The 20,307-nt window shown below is 52.3% G+C and overlaps 1 protein-coding gene across 1 annotated transcript in view; it reads left to right on the forward strand.

Annotated features, from left to right (window-relative positions):
* The window catches only part of OBSCN (obscurin, cytoskeletal calmodulin and titin-interacting RhoGEF), a 135,526-nt gene that overhangs the window by 34,473 nt on the left and 80,746 nt on the right, over window positions 1–20,307 (forward strand). Inside the window, exons 10-20 of the mRNA XM_055333724.1 lie at window positions 2,810–2,959; window positions 6,432–6,707; window positions 8,658–8,933; window positions 9,028–9,127; window positions 9,263–9,387; window positions 10,921–11,058; window positions 11,121–11,195; window positions 12,790–13,065; window positions 15,055–15,330; window positions 17,281–17,556; window positions 19,545–19,820. Coding sequence (XP_055189699.1) covers window positions 2,810–2,959; window positions 6,432–6,707; window positions 8,658–8,933; window positions 9,028–9,127; window positions 9,263–9,387; window positions 10,921–11,058; window positions 11,121–11,195; window positions 12,790–13,065; window positions 15,055–15,330; window positions 17,281–17,556; window positions 19,545–19,820 — 2,244 coding nt within the window. The remainder of the gene's footprint in view (window positions 1–2,809; window positions 2,960–6,431; window positions 6,708–8,657; window positions 8,934–9,027; window positions 9,128–9,262; window positions 9,388–10,920; window positions 11,059–11,120; window positions 11,196–12,789; window positions 13,066–15,054; window positions 15,331–17,280; window positions 17,557–19,544; window positions 19,821–20,307) is intronic.

Below are 20,307 nucleotides of genomic sequence, written 5' to 3' on the forward strand. Positions count from 1 at the left end.
TTATGACCTCTCTTCTTCTGCTGGGTGTAGGATCTATTTGCTGTTTTTTCTCTAGCTCCTTTATGTGTAAGGTTAGCTTTTGTATTTGAGTTCTTTCCAGTTTTTGAAAGGCTGCTTCTATTGCGATGTATTTCCCCCTCAGGACTACTTTTGCTGTATCCCAAAGATTTTGAATGGTTGTATCTTCATTCTCATTAGTTTCCATGAGTTTTTTTAATTCTTCTCTAATTTCTTTGTTGACCCTTTCATCTTTTAGCAGATTGTCCTTAACCTCCACGTGTTTGAAATCCTTCCAAACTTCATCTTGTGATTTAGTTCTAATATCAAAGCATTATGGTCTGAAAATATGCAGGGGATGATCCCAATCTTTTGGTATCGGTTCAGACCCGATTTGTGACCCAGTATGTGGTCTATTCTGGAGAAAGTTCCATGTGCACTTGAGAAGAATGTGTATTCTGTTGCATTTGGATGTAAAGTTCTGTAAATATATGTGAAATCCATCTGGTCCAGTGTATCATTTAAAGCTCTTCTTTCTTTGGAGATGTTGTGCACTTAGAAGACCTGTCAATTGTAGAAAGTGCTACAGTCAAGTCACCAAGTATAAGTGTATTATTATTTAAGTATGTCTTAACTTTGGTTATTAATTGATTGATGTATTTGTCAGCTCCCACATTCGGGGCATAAATATTGATGATTGTTAGGTCCTCTTGTTGGATAGATCCTTTAAGTATGATGGAGTGTCCCTCTTAATCTGTTACTACAGTGTTCGGGATAAAGTTTATTTTATCTGATATAAGGATGGCTACCCCTGCTTTCTTTTGAGGACCATTTGAATGGTACTTGGTTCTCCAACCTTTTGTTTTCAGGATGTAGGTGCCCTTCTGTCTAAAATGAGTCTCTTGTAGACAGCAAATAGATGGGTCCTGCTTTTTTATCCAGTCTGAAACCCTGCGCCTTTAATGGGGTCATTAAGCCCATTCACGTTCAGAGTTATTATTGAAAGATATGAATTTAGTGTCATCATGATACCTATTCAGTCCCTGTTCTTGTGGATTGTTCCCTTGGACTTTCTCTTTCTATTACAAAATCCCCCTTAGTATTTCTTGCAGAGCTGGCTTGGTGGACACATATTCTTTCAGTTTCTGCCTATCTTGGAAGCTCTTTTTTTTTTTTTAAATACTGTTTTTTTTTTAAATTTTTATTTATTTATGATAGTCACAGAGAGAGAGAGAGAGGCAGAGGGAGAAGCAGGCTCCATGCACCGGGAGCCCGACGTGGGATTCGATCCCGGGTCTCCAGGATCGCGCCCTGGGCCAAAGGCTGGCGCCAAACCGCTGCGCCACCCAGGGATCCCATATCTTGGAAGCTCTTTATCTCTCCTTCTATTCTGAATGAGAGTCTTGCTGGATAAAGTATTCTTGGCTGCATGTTCTTCTCATTTAGGACCCTGAATGTATCCTGCCACCCTTTCCGGCCTGCCAGGTCTCTGTGGAGAGGTCTGCTGTTAATCTAATATTTCTCCCCATAAAAGTTAGGGATCTCTTGTCTCTTGCTGCTTTAAGGATCTTCTCTTTATCTTTGGAATTTGCAAATTTCACTATTAAATTTCGAGGAGTTGAGTGGATTTTATTGATTCTAGGAATCTCTCTATCTCCTGGATCTGAATGCCTTTTTCCTTCCCCAAATTAGGGAAGTTGTCAGCTATGATTTGTTCAAATACAAATACATATTCTGGACCTCTATCCCTTTCGGCACCCTTGGGAACCCCAATTAAATGTAGATTTTTCCTTTTGAGGCTGTCATTTATTTCCCTTAACCTATCCTCATGATCTCTTAATTGTTTTTCTCTTTTTTCCTCAGTTTCCCTCCTTGCCATCAACTTGTCTTCTATGTTACTCACTCATTCTTCTACCTCATTAACTCTCGTCATTAGGACCTCTAGTTTGGATTGCATCTCATTTAATTGATTTTTAATTTCTGCCTGATTAGATCTAAATTTCTGCTGTCATGAAGTCTCTTGAATCCTTTTGCTTTTTTCTGGAGCCACCAGTAGCTTTATAATAGTGATTCTGAATTGGCTTTCTGACATTGAGTTGTAATCCAAATTTTGTAACTCTGTGGGAGAGAGGACTGTTTCTGATTCTTTCTTTTGAGGTGAGTTTTTCGTTCTAGCCATTTTGCTCAGTGCAGAGTGTACAAAAACAAGTTGTACTGGGAAAAGGAGAAAAAGCGAGAAGAGAAAAAAGAAAAGAAAAAAAGAACAAAAAGAGAAAAGAAAATATAGGGGGCGGGGAAGCAAACAGAAAACCAAAAAGAAGGGGGAGTATCCTCTGATTCTATATACTGTTAGTCCCTCGACTTCCGCTGGAACTTTCCAGTCCTGCTTGGTCAATAACTTGCTTTTCCTCTGTCCTTCTAGTTGGTCTTCTGTGGGAGGGGCCTGCTGTGCTGATTCTCAGGTCTGAGCACCTGGGGGAGCTGCTCAGCCCCCTTCCTGGTGCTCGGGTCAGTGGGAGTTGTTTATCCTGTTTATCCTGTTAGGCTACTGTGAGGCTCAGTGGGGGTTGTTTATCCTGTGATGCCCCAGGAGGATCAACAACAGTGGCAGCTGCCAGCTCTCCTGCCCTGGAGTCAGCTTCTGCAGTAGCTACTGCAGCTCCCAGTTCACAGGGGCCTGGATGCTCCAGGGGCGGGGCCGCTTATCTGTACAGCTCAGAGTCGCCCAGCGGCAGGAGCGTTCTTAGTGTCCTGTGCCCTCTCGGCCTCTGCCTGTCCCGGGAGAGCCCCGGATCCTGGGCTGTGTCCCAAGCGCCCTGGGCTCCCGGGCCCGAGCCGCTGGAATTGCGCTCCTGGGGCGCGCAGCCCCCTCCACGCCGAGCCACCTCCGCGCTGCTTCTGGACCCAGCCGTGCGCACGCTGCAGCCCTTTAGGCGGCGAGGTGTGGCGCTCTCCCTGGGGCGTAGGTGTCTGTTAGTGTCCCAGGGAGCCCGAGGGCATCCCCGCCCTCCTGGGTCCTGCTCTAACTCCCTGCGAGCACCTTTCCATCCGGGAAGATTGATGAAGCTCCTGTTTCTCCGGGACGAGGCTCTCCTGTCCTGGGGACACTCGCCAGGCAGCCTTAGCCCGGCTCCTCGGGGGCCCCTCCCCCTTGGATGCTTTTTATTTCTTTATTTTTTTTCCGTCTTCCTACCTTGATAGAAGCGTGAACTCTTCTCACTGTAGCATTCCAGCTGTTCTCTCTTTGAATCTCAGATCGAATTCGTAGGTTTTCAGGATGATTTGAAAGTTATCTAGGTAAGTTGGTGGGGACAGGTGACTTGTGGACCCTATTCTTCTGCCATCTTGCCCCCTCCTCTGCCTTCCTAATGTCTTATATTCTCTTCTTCTATGTGTAATGTGTTCTCCTTCCCAGTTTAGCGTGTTTACTATTTTCAAGTAACGTATCTTCTGTTTCTTTTCTTATAGCTTTTAGACTCTGGAAATTTTTCTGGAATTTTTATTTGGAAAATTATAAATTTTTCATTTTTGATTTATTTTTTAAAATTTCATTTTAAAACAGTTTTAATCATGGCTACATCCCAGTCTGAAAAGCCATAAAAATCAATCATCTCATATTGTCCTGTTTTTTTTTGGGGGGGGTTGTTTTGTTTGTTTGTTTGGTTTTTTGTTTTCTATTTACTACTCTCCTTGGCACACCAGAAACATTTTGATGGACTGTCAGACATTGCATGAGAAAACTTGCTGGAATGAAACGCCGGGACACCTGCACCCCGATGTTTCTAGCAGCAATGTCCACTATAGTCAAACTGTGGAAGGAGCCTCGGTGTCCATCAAAAGATGAATCAATAAAGAAGATGTGGTTTATGTATGCAATGGAATATTACTCAGCCATTAGAAATGACAAATACCCACCATTTGCTTCAATGTGAATGGAACTAGAGGGTATTATGCTGAGTGAAATGAGTCAATCGGAGAAGGACAAACATTATATGGTCTCATTCATTTGGGGAATATAAATAATAGTGAAAGGGAATAGAGGGGAAGGGAGAAGAAATGGGTAGGAAATATCAGAAAGGGAGACAGAACATGAAAAACTCCTAACTCTGGGAAACGAACTAAGGGCGGTGGAAGGGGAGGAGGGCGGGGGTTGGGGGTGACTGGGTGGCAGGCACTGAGGTGGGGTACTTGACGGAATGAGCACTGGGTGTTAATTCTGTATGTTGGCAAATTGAATATAAAAATATTCAAATTGGCAAATAAAAATAAATTTATTATTAAAAAAAAAGAAAAGAAAACTTGCTGGATATGGGTGATGGTATCTTATTCCAGAAAGAGGGTTGCTCCTTCCTGTGCAAGGCAGGGAGAGGACTACTAAACTTTGGCCCATTCCAGAACCATGCTGATTTGGGGCTGCCTTGCAATTTTGATGAAAGTTTTGTGTCTGAGTGTGCCCCAACCCTGGGCATAGTCCTCCTGGCACTCCTGTAGACACCTGAGTGTGGGTAAGGCCCCTTTCCTGGCAGATGCTCAGTGCTAATCTTTGTTTCCCTGGGATGCAAGGGGCCAGAGTTTGCTCCTTGCTCTGGTTTTCAGAAGTTTTCTGCTGGGCTTCATAGTCTCCTGGACAGACAGCTTTAGAACTCATCAAACCCCTTGTGGGGAACATGGCTGAGTGGTGGCTGCATTCTGCACAGTCCCTCTTCTCTGGAGACCTGGCTTCTCAACCTCTAACTTCACCCCTCTATGCATACAGGTGTGCACATGCTGGTGGTCTCCCTGTTTCTCAGTAGCTGCTCTGTGCCTTGATTGTCATTATCATATCATACCCAGACACAGCAGGGCCAGTGTGACCCCACATCCGAGAGTGGTTCCCTTGTACCACCCTAAATCATTTCACATGCATCCCTAAAGAAGAGCCTGGCCCTGGGCTCACCTCTTAGAACGTCTCCCCCAGGGCAGCCCCAGTTGCTCAGCAGATTAGCACCACCTTCAGCCCAGGGCATTATCCTGGATTCCTGGGATTGAGTCCCGCATTGGGCACCCTGCGTGGAACCTGCTTCTCCCTCTGCCTGTGTCTCTGCCTCTCTCTCTCTCTCTCTCTCTCTCTGTGTCTCTAATAAATAAATGAAATCTTTTTAAAAAACTAATGTCTCCCCCAGGCTTTAATCATTCATCACTGCATAGTGAGGTTTGCCCTGAGTACAGAGCATAAGGGCCCCATCAGTCCCTTCTTTCATATGTGTCACCTCATTTAACTTCACCACAGCACTGCATCACTGCTGTCATGGCTGATGTGCTTGTCTTTCTGTCTGCCTCAGTAGACTGTGTGCTGACTGTCAAATTCCCAGCCACCACCATGGTGCCTGGTGCCTGCATGACGTGGGCCACCATTCACATGAGTTGTGCCAATGATTGTATGCATGGCTGACCGCCTCTAGAACATAGAATCTCTGAGATTCTGTATGTATGCACTTGAGTTTAATGGGAGATACACGATTTTTTTTTTTAAAAGGTGATTTCAGGTGTTGGTAAGGATGTAGGGAATTGGAACTCTCATGCCCTGCTGGTGGGAGTGTAAGTTGGCACAATCATTTCTGAAAACTCTTTGGAAATACCTATTAAAGCCAAATGTACCCATAACTATGTTCCAGCAGTTTTGTGTTCCCCCAACAGACCATTCATAGCAGTGCTTTTCATCATATCCCCAAATTGGAAACATCCAAAATGAACCAGAAGAGACACAGGAAAAATAAAATAAACTGAGGCGCTCATACAATGGAAAACCATCCATCAGTGGAACAACCTGGGTGCATCTCACATTGTGTCAATGGAAAAAACAAAACCAGACCCAAAAAACGCACAATATAGTATGCATTCATGTGAAGTAGAAGACCTGGAAAAAATGATTCATAGTGGGAAAGGTCAGGATAGGGTTACTTCTGAGGATGGTTAGTAGTGAGTGGGGAACTAGACATGTTCTGTTTGTTGATAGTTTGTTTATGTGGAAACAAGCACAATAAACTTCACTGGGTTGTGCAAACAATATTACTCCACTTTACATGGGAGTTACACCTTGATAAGACATGTTTCGTGGGCACACCATATGCTGGGGGTACAGGAGTGAACCACTGCACCTGCCCATGAGGTCTGGCTGTAGCCTGGGAAGGACAATGAACTAGCAGGGACAGGTGACCAAAGAGCCTCCACCCCTTGCACCAGCCTGAAGAATTGCTCATAAGTCAGACACGTTCAAATGTACACTAGGGATCCAGGATGAGAGACACATGTCACAAACAAATGCCAGCAACCTGCTAGGCACATGATGGCATTTTCTCCCAGGAGTAAATTTAGTGAATTGTGAAGCTTTCATTTCTGTGACTAAGCGGTATTAGCTCTGAGTCTCTAAACTGTACATCACACTGTCGCCCCAGAGCCCTCTGCAGAGTTTGCCACGGAGCAGCCAGCACGCAGTGAGGTGCAGGCGAAGGCGGGCGGCAGCGCCACGCTGAGCTGCGAGGTGGCCCAGGCCGGGACGGAGGTGACGTGGTACAAGGACGGGAAGAAGCTGAGTGCGAGCTCCAGGGTGCACGTGGAGGCCCAGGGCTGCAGCAGGAGGCTGGTGGTGCAGCAGGCGGGGCGGGCCGACGCCGGGGAGTACAGCTGCGAGGCCGGGGGCCAGAAGGTGTCCTTCCGCCTGGACGTCGCAGGTCAGTTCCACCAACTGAGTCTTGTGTGGAGGTGATGAAGGGATTGCATTACACACCCCATAGGCCCTGCTGCTCCCTACATTCGTCCTCACCTTTTCACCTCTGCCATCCCGTTGCCTTCTATTTTCGTAGCCACGGCTGGACGGATGGAGGTTTAATGAGAAGGGTGTGTGTGTGCAGTGACAGGGCCGTGTTTGCGCCCCCGAGCGGCGCTGTCACGTCCTAATGTTTAGTCCTGCATGTGAGCACCTGCACAGAACCCTCCCAGAGTTCCTCGGTGGCCAGGATGATGGCTGTGCTCCACGCTCGGGTAGAGGCATCAAGTAGACTAAGCATCTCACACCTTGGTTATGTGACTGTGCTTTTTGGGGGGGCACTGTCCGGGGTTCTTCTTAGCAAGAGACATTTCAGTTTCTTGAAACCGATAGGGGAGGTTTTGACCATATAATCATATTTGGAAATATCTCAACTAAACTTTAGATTATCCTGTCTTAGTTGCTTCGGGATATTGTTTTTCACATGGATATGCGGTATCTGTGCAGCTCGATGCAGGGGTAGTTTGCAGATCAAGGGGTCAAAACAAAACAGAAACAGCGTTTTGCATAAACGGACTCCTGCCACCCCGCAGGTTTGTTTGTTTTTACTGCGATGTCTATACGATAAGGAGGATAAGGAGAGAGGAGTTGTTTTCATAAACGGCGCTTGAATCCTTTAAAATAGGGAAAAAATTAAACTGTAACGGAATTCACACAACACCCAAAAGCCATGTCCTGGTAGGGTAGCAACCATGAAACCTTCAGATGACACACAGTTGTTTGAAGATTCGGGTAAGGAAAGATTCCTTCCGTAGAACTTGAAAGCTCTGAATGCAATAGGACAAGATAGACATATGTGATGACACTAGCATTGAGAATTTCATTCCTCTGAAGAGGCCATAAGAGAGTGAAAAGGCAAGCCACAGATTTGGGAAAACAACTTTAAACACATAGTTGTCAGTCTCTAACTTTTAAGGAAAGAGTGCCTTAAAATGAATAGAGAAAAGACAGTACTGTTGGTGAATGAGCAGAGACATGAACAGTGTCCCCACAGTGGAGCAACCAGGAGTGGGCAGCCCAGTAATACTGGGGGAGGTGCCAGGCCTCATGAGTCAGCAGACAGTGACAGAGGTGCTGGGGGAAGTACAGGGACTCCAGCAGATAGACACCAGTTGAAAATACTAAGATAGGAAACGGCATGGAGACTCGGAAGCTTTGTAGACCATAGCGGGGGAAAGTTCCCTTCAAACTGTACAGAAATGTCGAATGTCCTCCGGGAAAGTAGAACAATCCATGTATCATGACCACAGAGTCCATGTACACAGAAGTGTCCCAGACTCCCCCCCTGGAACAGCCCAGGTGGGGCAATGATGGGATGTGTGGTGCCCCCTGGAACAGCCTATGTGGAGCAGACTTAGAATGTCCTGTCCTCACCTGGAGGGCCCACATGGGGCAGTTGTAGGATGTATGATCCCCACTGGAGCAGCTCTCACGGAGTTCTGGGAGAAGATATGGTCTGCTCCTGGACAAGCCCATGTGGATCAGCCTAGAATGGAGGTGCCTCACTGGGTGGCCCACATGCGGCGGTGATAAACATTCTAGCCCCACCTGGAACCAGAGTAGGTGGGACACTTTTAGAATGTGGCGCCCCCCCCCCCACCTGGAAAGCGTGTGTAGAGCCATGATGGGATGTGTGGTCCCCACGCGTAGGGGCCCCTGCGGAGCAGTGAGGGATGGGCACATGAATCGTGTCCCTCATGGTCGAGAAGCTATGGGGCTTCTCCAGTCACATGGCTGCTGCAGAGCCTGGGGACGTTCCCAGTCCCGTGCAGCCCCGTGTAATCTTTCTCCTCCCAGTGCTGCCTTCCTCCCTTGGATGGTGCCTCTGACCCTGCATGTCCCCCTGTGTCCCCAGAGCCTACACTGGTGTTTGCCAAGGAGCAGCCAGCACGCAGTGAGGTGCAGGCGAAGGCGGGCGGCAGCGCCACGCTGAGCTGCGAGGTGGCCCAGGCCGGGACGGAGGTGACGTGGTACAAGGACGGGAAGAAGCTGAGTGCGAGCTCCAGGGTGCACGTGGAGGCCCAGGGCTGCAGCAGGAGGCTGGTGGTGCAGCAGGCGGGGCGGGCCGACGCCGGGGAGTACAGCTGCGAGGCCGGGGGCCAGAAGGTGTCCTTCCGCCTGGACGTCGCAGGTCAGTTCGCGGAGAATAGCCTGGATTACAGGCGATGGTCACACTAGCCCACAGCCCAGACGGACCCGGGAGCTTTCCTGTCCCTTCCTCCCAGCTGCCACTTTCTGTCTGGTGGCTGATCCCAGAGATATTGCCGGGCAAGGGTTTACTGAAGCGAATGGGCCCCTCGTGGGCAACCCTCAGCCACTCGTTCCGTATGCACGGTTGTTCTTTGCCGTCCTGCACCTGGGCTCCATTTGGTGTCCCGGCCATAGTTGACCAGATGTCCTCACCTGTGGACGCTCTAGTGGTTCCCAGAGGCCTCGTTGGGTGTTTCTCCCCATCGAGAGACGTGTGGAGTCCAGTACCCAGGGCAAGCACGCGGGCCCCCGGTCATCCTTGGAATTATCTCGACACTGCGTGTTTGTGATGGAGGTTTTTGGTGTCCTGGGCGTGCTTCTTTCCTTGCACACGGGTATGGAACCTCTCTGCACAAAGGCCAGAGAGATGCTCATGGCAGAGCCTCAGGGAAATAGTGAGCATGGAAGTGGTAGCCAAGCACCCGTGCTGCAACAGGCGTGTGTTCGGGAGCTGTCTTCACAAAGCTCGTCCTGCATCATTTTGTCTTCGGTTAGGATATCCCGTGTTAGAACTCCGTGGGATTCCGAGGCAAGGGTTGAGGGAGGGAGAGGAGTACGCAGCCCATGGGCACACTTGTGACCCAGAGCGCTGTGGTGGCGCCCCCCCCCCCCCGCCCCGACTGGCAAAAAGGGTCTGCGATGGGGGTCCATGAGCTGTGCCTCCCGGGCCGGTTCTCAGAGAATCCTGTGACTTTGTCTTTATGTTCCGTGTCTCGGATGAGGGTCAGCGCAGCCCCGCCCTGGTCCTGGGGCCGCACGCAGTGGACTGCTGTTGTCTCAGGACATCATGACCCGCGGGCGAGCATGGACACCGCCACGGCGGCTGTGCGCCTTTTCGACTTGCTGTTTAAGACAGTCTGACACCATTTAATGCAAGAGAATCAGAATGGTGATGACACACTGTCCCAGTGGTTGTAGGAAAGGAAATCAAACTGATGTATGACGTCAACAGTGGGGCTCCCTGGGTGGGTCTGTGGGTGAAGCGTCTGCCTCCGGCTCAGGTCCTGTTCCCATGCTCCCAGGATCGAGCTGTGCCGGGCTCCCTCCTTCTCCCTCTGCCTGCCCGCCTCCCCCCGCTTGCTTTCTCTCTTCCTCTCTCTCCAACAAAATCTTAGGAGAAGTAGACAATGCAAACGGCCCCGCCGGGATGTAGCGCCAGTAACAAAATGTCTTTGTGAATCCACGTGTGAGTCCAAAGGCTTGCCGGGTGAATTCTTCCAGATATGCTGGAATTTAATCACTTCTTGCTCGTGGACTTTCTTATACGGAATAGGAAGGGAGCTGTGCTCTTATCTCATTTTACGTGGTAGCGTAAGTTCTATAGCAAAGCAGGCCGGGGCTGTAGAAACACTTCATAGTGTAGGTCTGTCATGGATTTCAGGGTCCCTACGTGAGACGAAGTATGAGCAAGGTGACGCCAGTCTGTCGGAAGCATCACACGGGGGATAGAGGTACAGCTTCCTTACCCCCCAGCCCATCAGCAATAGCTGTCGGCACAGAGCCGGTGGGAGCAGGGACCCATGTGGGACTGAGGGCCATACAGCTGGTGCCCAGCCTGGAGAACATCCCAGCTTCCTGGGTACTCCCGCTTCCCCAGTGCTGCATCTTTTAATTTTTTTTTTTTTAAGATTTTATTTATTCGAGAGAGCACAAGCAGGGGGAGCAGCAGAGGGAGAGGGAGAGGGAGAAGCAGATTCCTCGCCTAGCAGGGAAAACCCCCCGCCGCCCGCCCCCCCCCCCCGCCCTCCGCCCCGATGCAGAGCTCAATCCCAGGACCCTGAGATCATGACCTGAGCCACCCAGGCACCGCCCAGTACTGCATCTTGACTTAGATAAGGTTTTGATCATGCGTCCCCCTGTGTCCCCAGAGCCTACACTGGTGTTTGCCAAGGAGCAGCCAGCACGCAGTGAGGTGCAGGCGAAGGCGGGCGGCAGCGCCACGCTGAGCTGCGAGGTGGCCCAGGCCGGGACGGAGGTGACGTGGTACAAGGACGGGAAGAAGCTGAGTGCGAGCTCCAGGGTGCACGTGGAGGCCCAGGGCTGCAGCAGGAGGCTGGTGGTGCAGCAGGCGGGCGGGCCGACGCCGGGGAGTACAGCTGCGAGGCCGGGGGCCAGAAGGTGTCCTTCCGCCTGGACGTCGCAGGTCAGTTCCACCAACTGAGTCTTGTGTGGAGGTGATGAAGGGATTGCATTACACACCCCATAGGCCCTGCTGCTCCCTACATTCGTCCTCACCTTTTCACCTCTGCCATCCCGTTGCCTTCTATTTTCGTAGCCACGGCTGGACGGATGGAGGTTTAATGAGAAGGGTGTGTGTGTGCAGTGACAGGGCCGTGTTTGCGCCCCCGAGCGGCGCTGTCACGTCCTAATGCTTAGTCCTGCATGTGAGCACCTGCACAGAACCCTCCCAGAGTTCCTCGGTGGCCAGGATGATGGCTGTGCTCCACGCTCGGGTAGAGGCATCAAGTAGACTAAGCATCTCACACCTTGGTTATGTGACTGTGCTTTTTGGGGGGGCACTGTCCGGGGTTCTTCTTAGCAAGAGACATTTCAGTTTCTTGAAACCGATAGGGGAGGTTTTGACCATATAATCATATTTGGAAATATCTCAACTAAACTTTAGATTATCCTGTCTTAGTTGCTTCGGGATATTGTTTTTCACATGGATATGCGGTGTCTGTGCAGCTCGATGCAGGGGTAGTTTGCAGATCAAGGGGTCAAAACAAAACAGAAACAGCGTTTTGCATAAACGGACTCCTGCCACCCCGCAGGTTTGTTTGTTTTTACTGCGATGTCTATACGATAAGGAGGATAAGGAGAGAGGAGTTGTTTTCATAAACGGCGCTTGAATCCTTTAAAATAGGGAAAAAATTAAACTGTAACGGAATTCACACAACACCCAAAAGCCATGTCCTGGTAGGGTAGCAACCATGAAACCTTCAGATGACACACAGTTGTTTGAAGATTCGGGTAAGGAAAGATTCCTTCCGTAGAACTTGAAAGCTCTGAATGCAATAGGACAAGATAGACATATGTGATGACACTAGCATTGAGAATTTCATTCCTCTGAAGAGGCCATAAGAGAGTGAAAAGGCAAGCCACAGATTTGGGAAAACAACTTTAAACACATAGTTGTCAGTCTCTAACTTTTAAGGAAAGAGTGCCTTAAAATGAATAGAGAAAAGACAGTACTGTTGGTGAATGAGCAGAGACATGAACAGTGTCCCCACAGTGGAGCAACCAGGAGTGGGCAGCCCAGTAATACTGGGGGAGGTGCCAGGCCTCATGAGTCAGCAGACAGTGACAGAGGTGCTGGGGGAAGTACAGGGACTCCAGCAGATAGACACCAGTTGAAAATACTAAGATAGGAAACGGCATGGAGACTCGGAAGCTTTGTAGACCATAGCGGGGGAAAGTTCCCTTCAAACTGTACAGAAATGTCGAATGTCCTCCGGGAAAGTAGAACAATCCATGTATCATGACCACAGAGTCCATGTACACAGAAGTGTCCCAGACTCCCCCCCTGGAACAGCCCAGGTGGGGCAATGATGGGATGTGTGGTGCCCCCTGGAACAGCCTATGTGGAGCTAGCTATGGGGCTTCTCCAGTCACATGGCTGCTGCAGAGCCTGGGGACGTTCCCAGTCCCGTGCAGCCCCGTGTAATCTTTCTCCTCCCAGTGCTGCCTTCCTCCCTTGGATGGTGCCTCTGACCCTGCATGTCCCCCTGTGTCCCCAGAGCCTACACTGGTGTTTGCCAAGGAGCAGCCAGCACGCAGTGAGGTGCAGGCGAAGGCGGGCGGCAGCGCCACGCTGAGCTGCGAGGTGGCCCAGGCCGGGACGGAGGTGACGTGGTACAAGGACGGGAAGAAGCTGAGTGCGAGCTCCAGGGTGCACGTGGAGGCCCAGGGCTGCAGCAGGAGGCTGGTGGTGCAGCAGGCGGGGCGGGCCGACGCCGGGGAGTACAGCTGCGAGGCCGGGGGCCAGAAGGTGTCCTTCCGCCTGGACGTCGCAGGTCAGTTCGCGGAGAATAGCCTGGATTACAGGCGATGGTCACACTAGCCCACAGCCCAGACGGACCCGGGAGCTTTCCTGTCCCTTCCTCCCAGCTGCCACTTTCTGTCTGGTGGCTGATCCCAGAGATATTGCCGGGCAAGGGTTTACTGAAGCGAATGGGCCCCTCGTGGGCAACCCTCAGCCACTCGTTCCGTATGCACGGTTGTTCTTTGCCGTCCTGCACCTGGGCTCCATTTGGTGTCCCGGCCATAGTTGACCAGATGTCCTCACCTGTGGACGCTCTAGTGGTTCCCAGAGGCCTCGTTGGGTGTTTCTCCCCATCGAGAGACGTGTGGAGTCCAGTACCCAGGGCAAGCACGCGGGCCCCCGGTCATCCTTGGAATTATCTCGACACTGCGTGTTTGTGATGGAGGTTTTTGGTGTCCTGGGCGTGCTTCTTTCCTTGCACACGGGTATGGAACCTCTCTGCACAAAGGCCAGAGAGATGCTCATGGCAGAGCCTCAGGGAAATAGTGAGCATGGAAGTGGTAGCCAAGCACCCGTGCTGCAACAGGCGTGTGTTCGGGAGCTGTCTTCACAAAGCTCGTCCTGCATCATTTTGTCTTCGGTTAGGATATCCCGTGTTAGAACTCCGTGGGATTCCGAGGCAAGGGTTGAGGGAGGGAGAGGAGTACGCAGCCCATGGGCACACTTGTGACCCAGAGCGCTGTGGTGGCGCCCCCCCCCCCCCCGCCCCGACTGGCAAAAAGGGTCTGCGATGGGGGTCCATGAGCTGTGCCTCCCGGGCCGGTTCTCAGAGAATCCTGTGACTTTGTCTTTATGTTCCGTGTCTCGGATGAGGGTCAGCGCAGCCCCGCCCTGGTCCTGGGGCCGCACGCAGTGGACTGCTGTTGTCTCAGGACATCATGACCCGCGGGCGAGCATGGACACCGCCACGGCGGCTGTGCGCCTTTTCGACTTGCTGTTTAAGACAGTCTGACACCATTTAATGCAAGAGAATCAGAATGGTGATGACACACTGTCCCAGTGGTTGTAGGAAAGGAAATCAAACTGATGTATGACGTCAACAGTGGGGCTCCCTGGGTGGGTCTGTGGGTGAAGCGTCTGCCTCCGGCTCAGGTCCTGTTCCCATGCTCCCAGGATCGAGCTGTGCCGGGCTCCCTCCTTCTCCCTCTGCCTGCCCGCCTCCCCCCGCTTGCTTTCTCTCTTCCTCTCTCTCCAACAAAATCTTAGGAGAAGTAGACAATGCAAACGGCCCCGCCGGGATGTAGCGCCAGTAACAAAATGTCTTTGTGAATCCACGTGTGAGTCCAAAGGCTTGCCGGGTGAATTCTTCCAGATATGCTGGAATTTAATCACTTCTTGCTCGTGGACTTTCTTATACGGAATAGGAAGGGAGCTGTGCTCTTATCTCATTTTACGTGGTAGCGTAAGTTCTATAGCAAAGCAGGCCGGGGCTGTAGAAACACTTCATAGTGTAGGTCTGTCATGGATTTCAGGGTCCCTACGTGAGACGAAGTATGAGCAAGGTGACGCCAGTCTGTCGGAAGCATCACACGGGGGATAGAGGTACAGCTTCCTTACCCCCCAGCCCATCAGCAATAGCTGTCGGCACAGAGCCGGTGGGAGCAGGGACCCATGTGGGACTGAGGGCCATACAGCTGGTGCCCAGCCTGGAGAACATCCCAGCTTCCTGGGTACTCCCGCTTCCCCAGTGCTGCATCTTTTAATTTTTTTTTTTTAAGATTTTATTTATTCGAGAGAGCACAAGCAGGGGGAGCAGCAGAGGGAGAGGGAGAGGGAGAAGCAGATTCCTCGCCTAGCAGGGAAAACCCCCCGCCGCCCGCCCCCCCCCCCCCCGCCCTCCGCCCCGATGCAGAGCTCAATCCCAGGACCCTGAGATCATGACCTGAGCCACCCAGGCACCGCCCAGTACTGCATCTTGACTTAGATAAGGTTTTGATCATGCGTCCCCCTGTGTCCCCAGAGCCTACACTGGTGTTTGCCAAGGAGCAGCCAGCACGCAGTGAGGTGCAGGCGAAGGCGGGCGGCAGCGCCACGCTGAGCTGCGAGGTGGCCCAGGCCGGGACGGAGGTGACGTGGTACAAGGACGGGAAGAAGCTGAGTGCGAGCTCCAGGGTGCACGTGGAGGCCCAGGGCTGCAGCAGGAGGCTGGTGGTGCAGCAGGCGGGGCGGGCCGACGCCGGGGAGTACAGCTGCGAGGCCGGGGGCCAGAAGGTGTCCTTCCGCCTGGACGTCGCAGGTCAGTTCCACCAACTGAGTCTTGTGTGGAGGTGATGAAGGGATTGCATTACACACCCCATAGGCCCTGCTGCTCCCTACATTCGTCCTCACCTTTTCACCTCTGCCATCCCGTTGCCTTCTATTTTCGTAGCCACGGCTGGACGGATGGAGGTTTAATGAGAAGGGTGTGTGTGTGCAGTGACAGGGCCGTGTTTGCGCCCCCGAGCGGCGCTGTCACGTCCTAATGCTTAGTCCTGCATGTGAGCACCTGCACAGAACCCTCCCAGAGTTCCTCGGTGGCCAGGATGATGGCTGTGCTCCACGCTCGGGTAGAGGCATCAAGTAGACTAAGCATCTCACACCTTGGTTATGTGACTGTGCTTTTTGGGGGGGCACTGTCCGGGGTTCTTCTTAGCAAGAGACATTTCAGTTTCTTGAAACCGATAGGGGAGGTTTTGACCATATAATCATATTTGGAAATATCTCAACTAAACTTTAGATTATCCTGTCTTAGTTGCTTCGGGATATTGTTTTTCACATGGATATGCGGTGTCTGTGCAGCTCGATGCAGGGGTAGTTTGCAGATCAAGGGGTCAAAACAAAACAGAAACAGCGTTTTGCATAAACGGACTCCTGCCACCCCGCAGGTTTGTTTGTTTTTACTGCGATGTCTATACGATAAGGAGGATAAGGAGAGAGGAGTTGTTTTCATAAACGGCGCTTGAATCCTTTAAAATAGGGAAAAAATTAAACTGTAACGGAATTCACACAACACCCAAAAGCCATGTCCTGGTAGGGTAGCAACCATGAAACCTTCAGATGACACACAGTTGTTTGAAGATTCGGGTAAGGAAAGATTCCTTCCGTAGAACTTGAAAGCTCTGAATGCAATAGGACAAGATAGACATATGTGATGACACTAGCATTGAGAATTTCATTCCTCTGAAGAGGCCATAAGAGAGTGAAAAGGCAAGCCACAGATTTGGGAAAACAACTTTAAACACATAGTTGTCAGTCTCTAACTTTTAAGGAAAGAGTGCCTTAAAATGAATAGAGAAAAGACAGTACTGTTGGTGAATGAGCAGAGACATGAACAGTGTCCCCACAGTGGAGCAACCAGGAGTGGGCAGCCCAGTAATACTGGGGGAGGTGCCAGGCCTCATGAGTCAGCAGACAGTGACAGAGGTGCTGGGGGAAGTACAGGGACTCCAGCAGATAGACACCAGTTGAAAATACTAAGATAGGAAACGGCATGGAGACTCGGAAGCTTTGTAGACCATAGCGGGGGAAAGTTCCCTTCAAACTGTACAGAAATGTCGAATGTCCTCCGGGAAAGTAGAACAATCCATGTATCATGACCACAGAGTCCATGTACACAGAAGTGTCCCAGACTCCCCCCCTGGAACAGCCCAGGTGGGGCAATGATGGGATGTGTGGTGCCCCCTGGAACAGCCTATGTGGAGCAGACTTAGAATGTCCTGTCCTCACCTGGAGGGCCCACATGGGGCAGTTGTAGGATGTATGATCCCCACTGGAGCAGCTCTCACGGAGTTCTGGGAGAAGATATGGTCTGCTCCTGGACAAGCCCATGTGGATCAGCCTAGAATGGAGGTGCCTCACTGGGTGGCCCACATGCGGCGGTGATAAACATTCTAGCCCCACCTGGAACCAGAGTAGGTGGGACACTTTTAGAATGTGGCGCCCCCCCCCCCACCTGGAAAGCGTGTGTAGAGCCATGATGGGATGTGTGGTCCCCACGCGTAGGGGCCCCTGCGGAGCAGTGAGGGATGGGCACATGAATCGTGTCCCTCATGGTCGAGAAGCTATGGGGCTTCTCCAGTCACATGGCTGCTGCAGAGCCTGGGGACGTTCCCAGTCCCGTGCAGCCCCGTGTAATCTTTCTCCTCCCAGTGCTGCCTTCCTCCCTTGGATGGTGCCTCTGACCCTGCATGTCCCCCTGTGTCCCCAGAGCCTACACTGGTGTTTGCCAAGGAGCAGCCAGCACGCAGTGAGGTGCAGGCGAAGGCGGGCGGCAGCGCCACGCTGAGCTGCGAGGTGGCCCAGGCCGGGACGGAGGTGACGTGGTACAAGGACGGGAAGAAGCTGAGTGCGAGCTCCAGGGTGCACGTGGAGGCCCAGGGCTGCAGCAGGAGGCTGGTGGTGCAGCAGGCGGGGCGGGCCGACGCCGGGGAGTACAGCTGCGAGGCCGGGGGCCAGAAGGTGTCCTTCCGCCTGGACGTCGCAGGTCAGTTCGCGGAGAATAGCCTGGATTACAGGCGATGGTCACACTAGCCCACAGCCCAGACGGACCCGGGAGCTTTCCTGTCCCTTCCTCCCAGCTGCCACTTTCTGTCTGGTGGCTGATCCCAGAGATATTGCCGGGCAAGGGTTTACTGAAGCGAATGGGCCCCTCGTGGGCAACCCTCAGCCACTCGTTCCGTATGCACGGTTGTTCTTTGCCGTCCTGCACCTGGGCTCCATTTGGTGTCCCGGCCATAGTTGACCAGATGTCCTCACCTGTGGACGCTCTAGTGGTTCCCAGAGGCCTCGTTGGGTGTTTCTCCCCATCGAGAGACGTGTGGAGTCCAGTACCCAGGGCAAGCACGCGGGCCCCCGGTCATCCTTGGAATTATCTCGACACTGCGTGTTTGTGATGGAGGTTTTTGGTGTCCTGGGCGTGCTTCTTTCCTTGCACACGGGTATGGAACCTCTCTGCACAAAGGCCAGAGAGATGCTCATGGCAGAGCCTCAGGGAAATAGTGAGCATGGAAGTGGTAGCCAAGCACCCGTGCTGCAACAGGCGTGTGTTCGGGAGCTGTCTTCACAAAGCTCGTCCTGCATCATTTTGTCTTCGGTTAGGATATCCCGTGTTAGAACTCCGTGGGATTCCGAGGCAAGGGTTGAGGGAGGGAGAGGAGTACGCAGCCCATGGGCACACTTGTGACCCAGAGCGCTGTGGTGGCGCCCCCCCCCCCCCCGCCCCGACTGGCAAAAAGGGTCTGCGATGGGGGTCCATGAGCTGTGCCTCCCGGGCCGGTTCTCAGAGAATCCTGTGACTTTGTCTTTATGTTCCGTGTCTCGGATGAGGGTCAGCGCAGCCCCGCCCTGGTCCTGGGGCCGCACGCAGTGGACTGCTGTTGTCTCAGGACATCATGACCCGCGGGCGAGCATGGACACCGCCACGGCGGCTGTGCGCCTTTTCGACTTGCTGTTTAAGACAGTCTGACACCATTTAATGCAAGAGAATCAGAATGGTGATGACACACTGTCCCAGTGGTTGTAGGAAAGGAAATCAAACTGATGTATGACGTCAACAGTGGGGCTCCCTGGGTGGGTCTGTGGGTGAAGCGTCTGCCTCCGGCTCAGGTCCTGTTCCCATGCTCCCAGGATCGAGCTGTGCCGGGCTCCCTCCTTCTCCCTCTGCCTGCCCGCCTCCCCCCGCTTGCTTTCTCTCTTCCTCTCTCTCCAACAAAATCTTAGGAGAAGTAGACAATGCAAACGGCCCCGCCGGGATGTAGCGCCAGTAACAAAATGTCTTTGTGAATCCACGTGTGAGTCCAAAGGCTTGCCGGGTGAATTCTTCCAGATATGCTGGAATTTAATCACTTCTTGCTCGTGGACTTTCTTATACGGAATAGGAAGGGAGCTGTGCTCTTATCTCATTTTACGTGGTAGCGTAAGTTCTATAGCAAAGCAGGCCGGGGCTGTAGAAACACTTCATAGTGTAGGTCTGTCATGGATTTCAGGGTCCCTACGTGAGACGAAGTATGAGCAAGGTGACGCCAGTCTGTCGGAAGCATCACACGGGGGATAGAGGTACAGCTTCCTTACCCCCCAGCCCATCAGCAATAGCTGTCGGCACAGAGCCGGTGGGAGCAGGGACCCATGTGGGACTGAGGGCCATACAGCTGGTGCCCAGCCTGGAGAACATCCCAGCTTCCTGGGTACTCCCGCTTCCCCAGTGCTGCATCTTTTAATTTTTTTTTTTTTAAGATTTTATTTATTCGAGAGAGCACAAGCAGGGGGAGCAGCAGAGGGAGAGGGAGAGGGAGAAGCAGATTCCTCGCCTAGCAGGGAAAACCCCCCGCCGCCCGCCCCCCCCCCCCGCCCTCCGCCCCGATGCAGAGCTCAATCCCAGGACCCTGAGATCATGACCTGAGCCACCCAGGCACTGCCCAGTACTGCATCTTGACTTAGATAAGGTTTTGATCATGCGTCCCCCTGTGTCCCCAGAGCCTACACTGGTGTTTGCCAAGGAGCAGCCAGCACGCAGTGAGGTGCAGGCGAAGGCGGGCGGCAGCGCCACGCTGAGCTGCGAGGTGGCCCAGGCCGGGACGGAGGTGACGTGGTACAAGGACGGGAAGAAGCTGAGTGCGAGCTCCAGGGTGCACGTGGAGGCCCAGGGCTGCAGCAGGAGGCTGGTGGTGCAGCAGGCGGGGCGGGCCGACGCCGGGGAGTACAGCTGCGAGGCCGGGGGCCAGAAGGTGTCCTTCCGCCTGGACGTCGCAGGTCAGTTCCACCAACTGAGTCTTGTGTGGAGGTGATGAAGGGATTGCATTACACACCCCATAGGCCCTGCTGCTCCCTACATTCGTCCTCACCTTTTCACCTCTGCCATCCCGTTGCCTTCTATTTTCGTAGCCACGGCTGGACGGATGGAGGTTTAATGAGAAGGGTGTGTGTGTGCAGTGACAGGGCCGTGTTTGCGCCCCCGAGCGGCGCTGTCACGTCCTAATGCTTAGTCCTGCATGTGAGCACCTGCACAGAATCCTCCCAGAGTTCCTCGGTGGCCAGGATGATGGCTGTGCTCCACGCTCGGGTAGAGGCATCAAGTAGACTAAGCATCTCACACCTTGGTTATGTGACTGTGCTTTTTGGGGGGGCACTGTCCGGGGTTCTTCTTAGCAAGAGACATTTCAGTTTCTTGAAACCGATAGGGGAGGTTTTGACCATATAATCATATTTGGAAATATCTCAGCTAAACTTTAGATTATCC

Source organism: Nyctereutes procyonoides, unplaced genomic scaffold, assembly GCF_905146905.1.
Source record: "Nyctereutes procyonoides isolate TBG_1078 unplaced genomic scaffold, NYPRO_anot_genome, whole genome shotgun sequence".
Classification (NCBI taxonomy): Eukaryota; Metazoa; Chordata; class Mammalia; order Carnivora; family Canidae; genus Nyctereutes; species Nyctereutes procyonoides.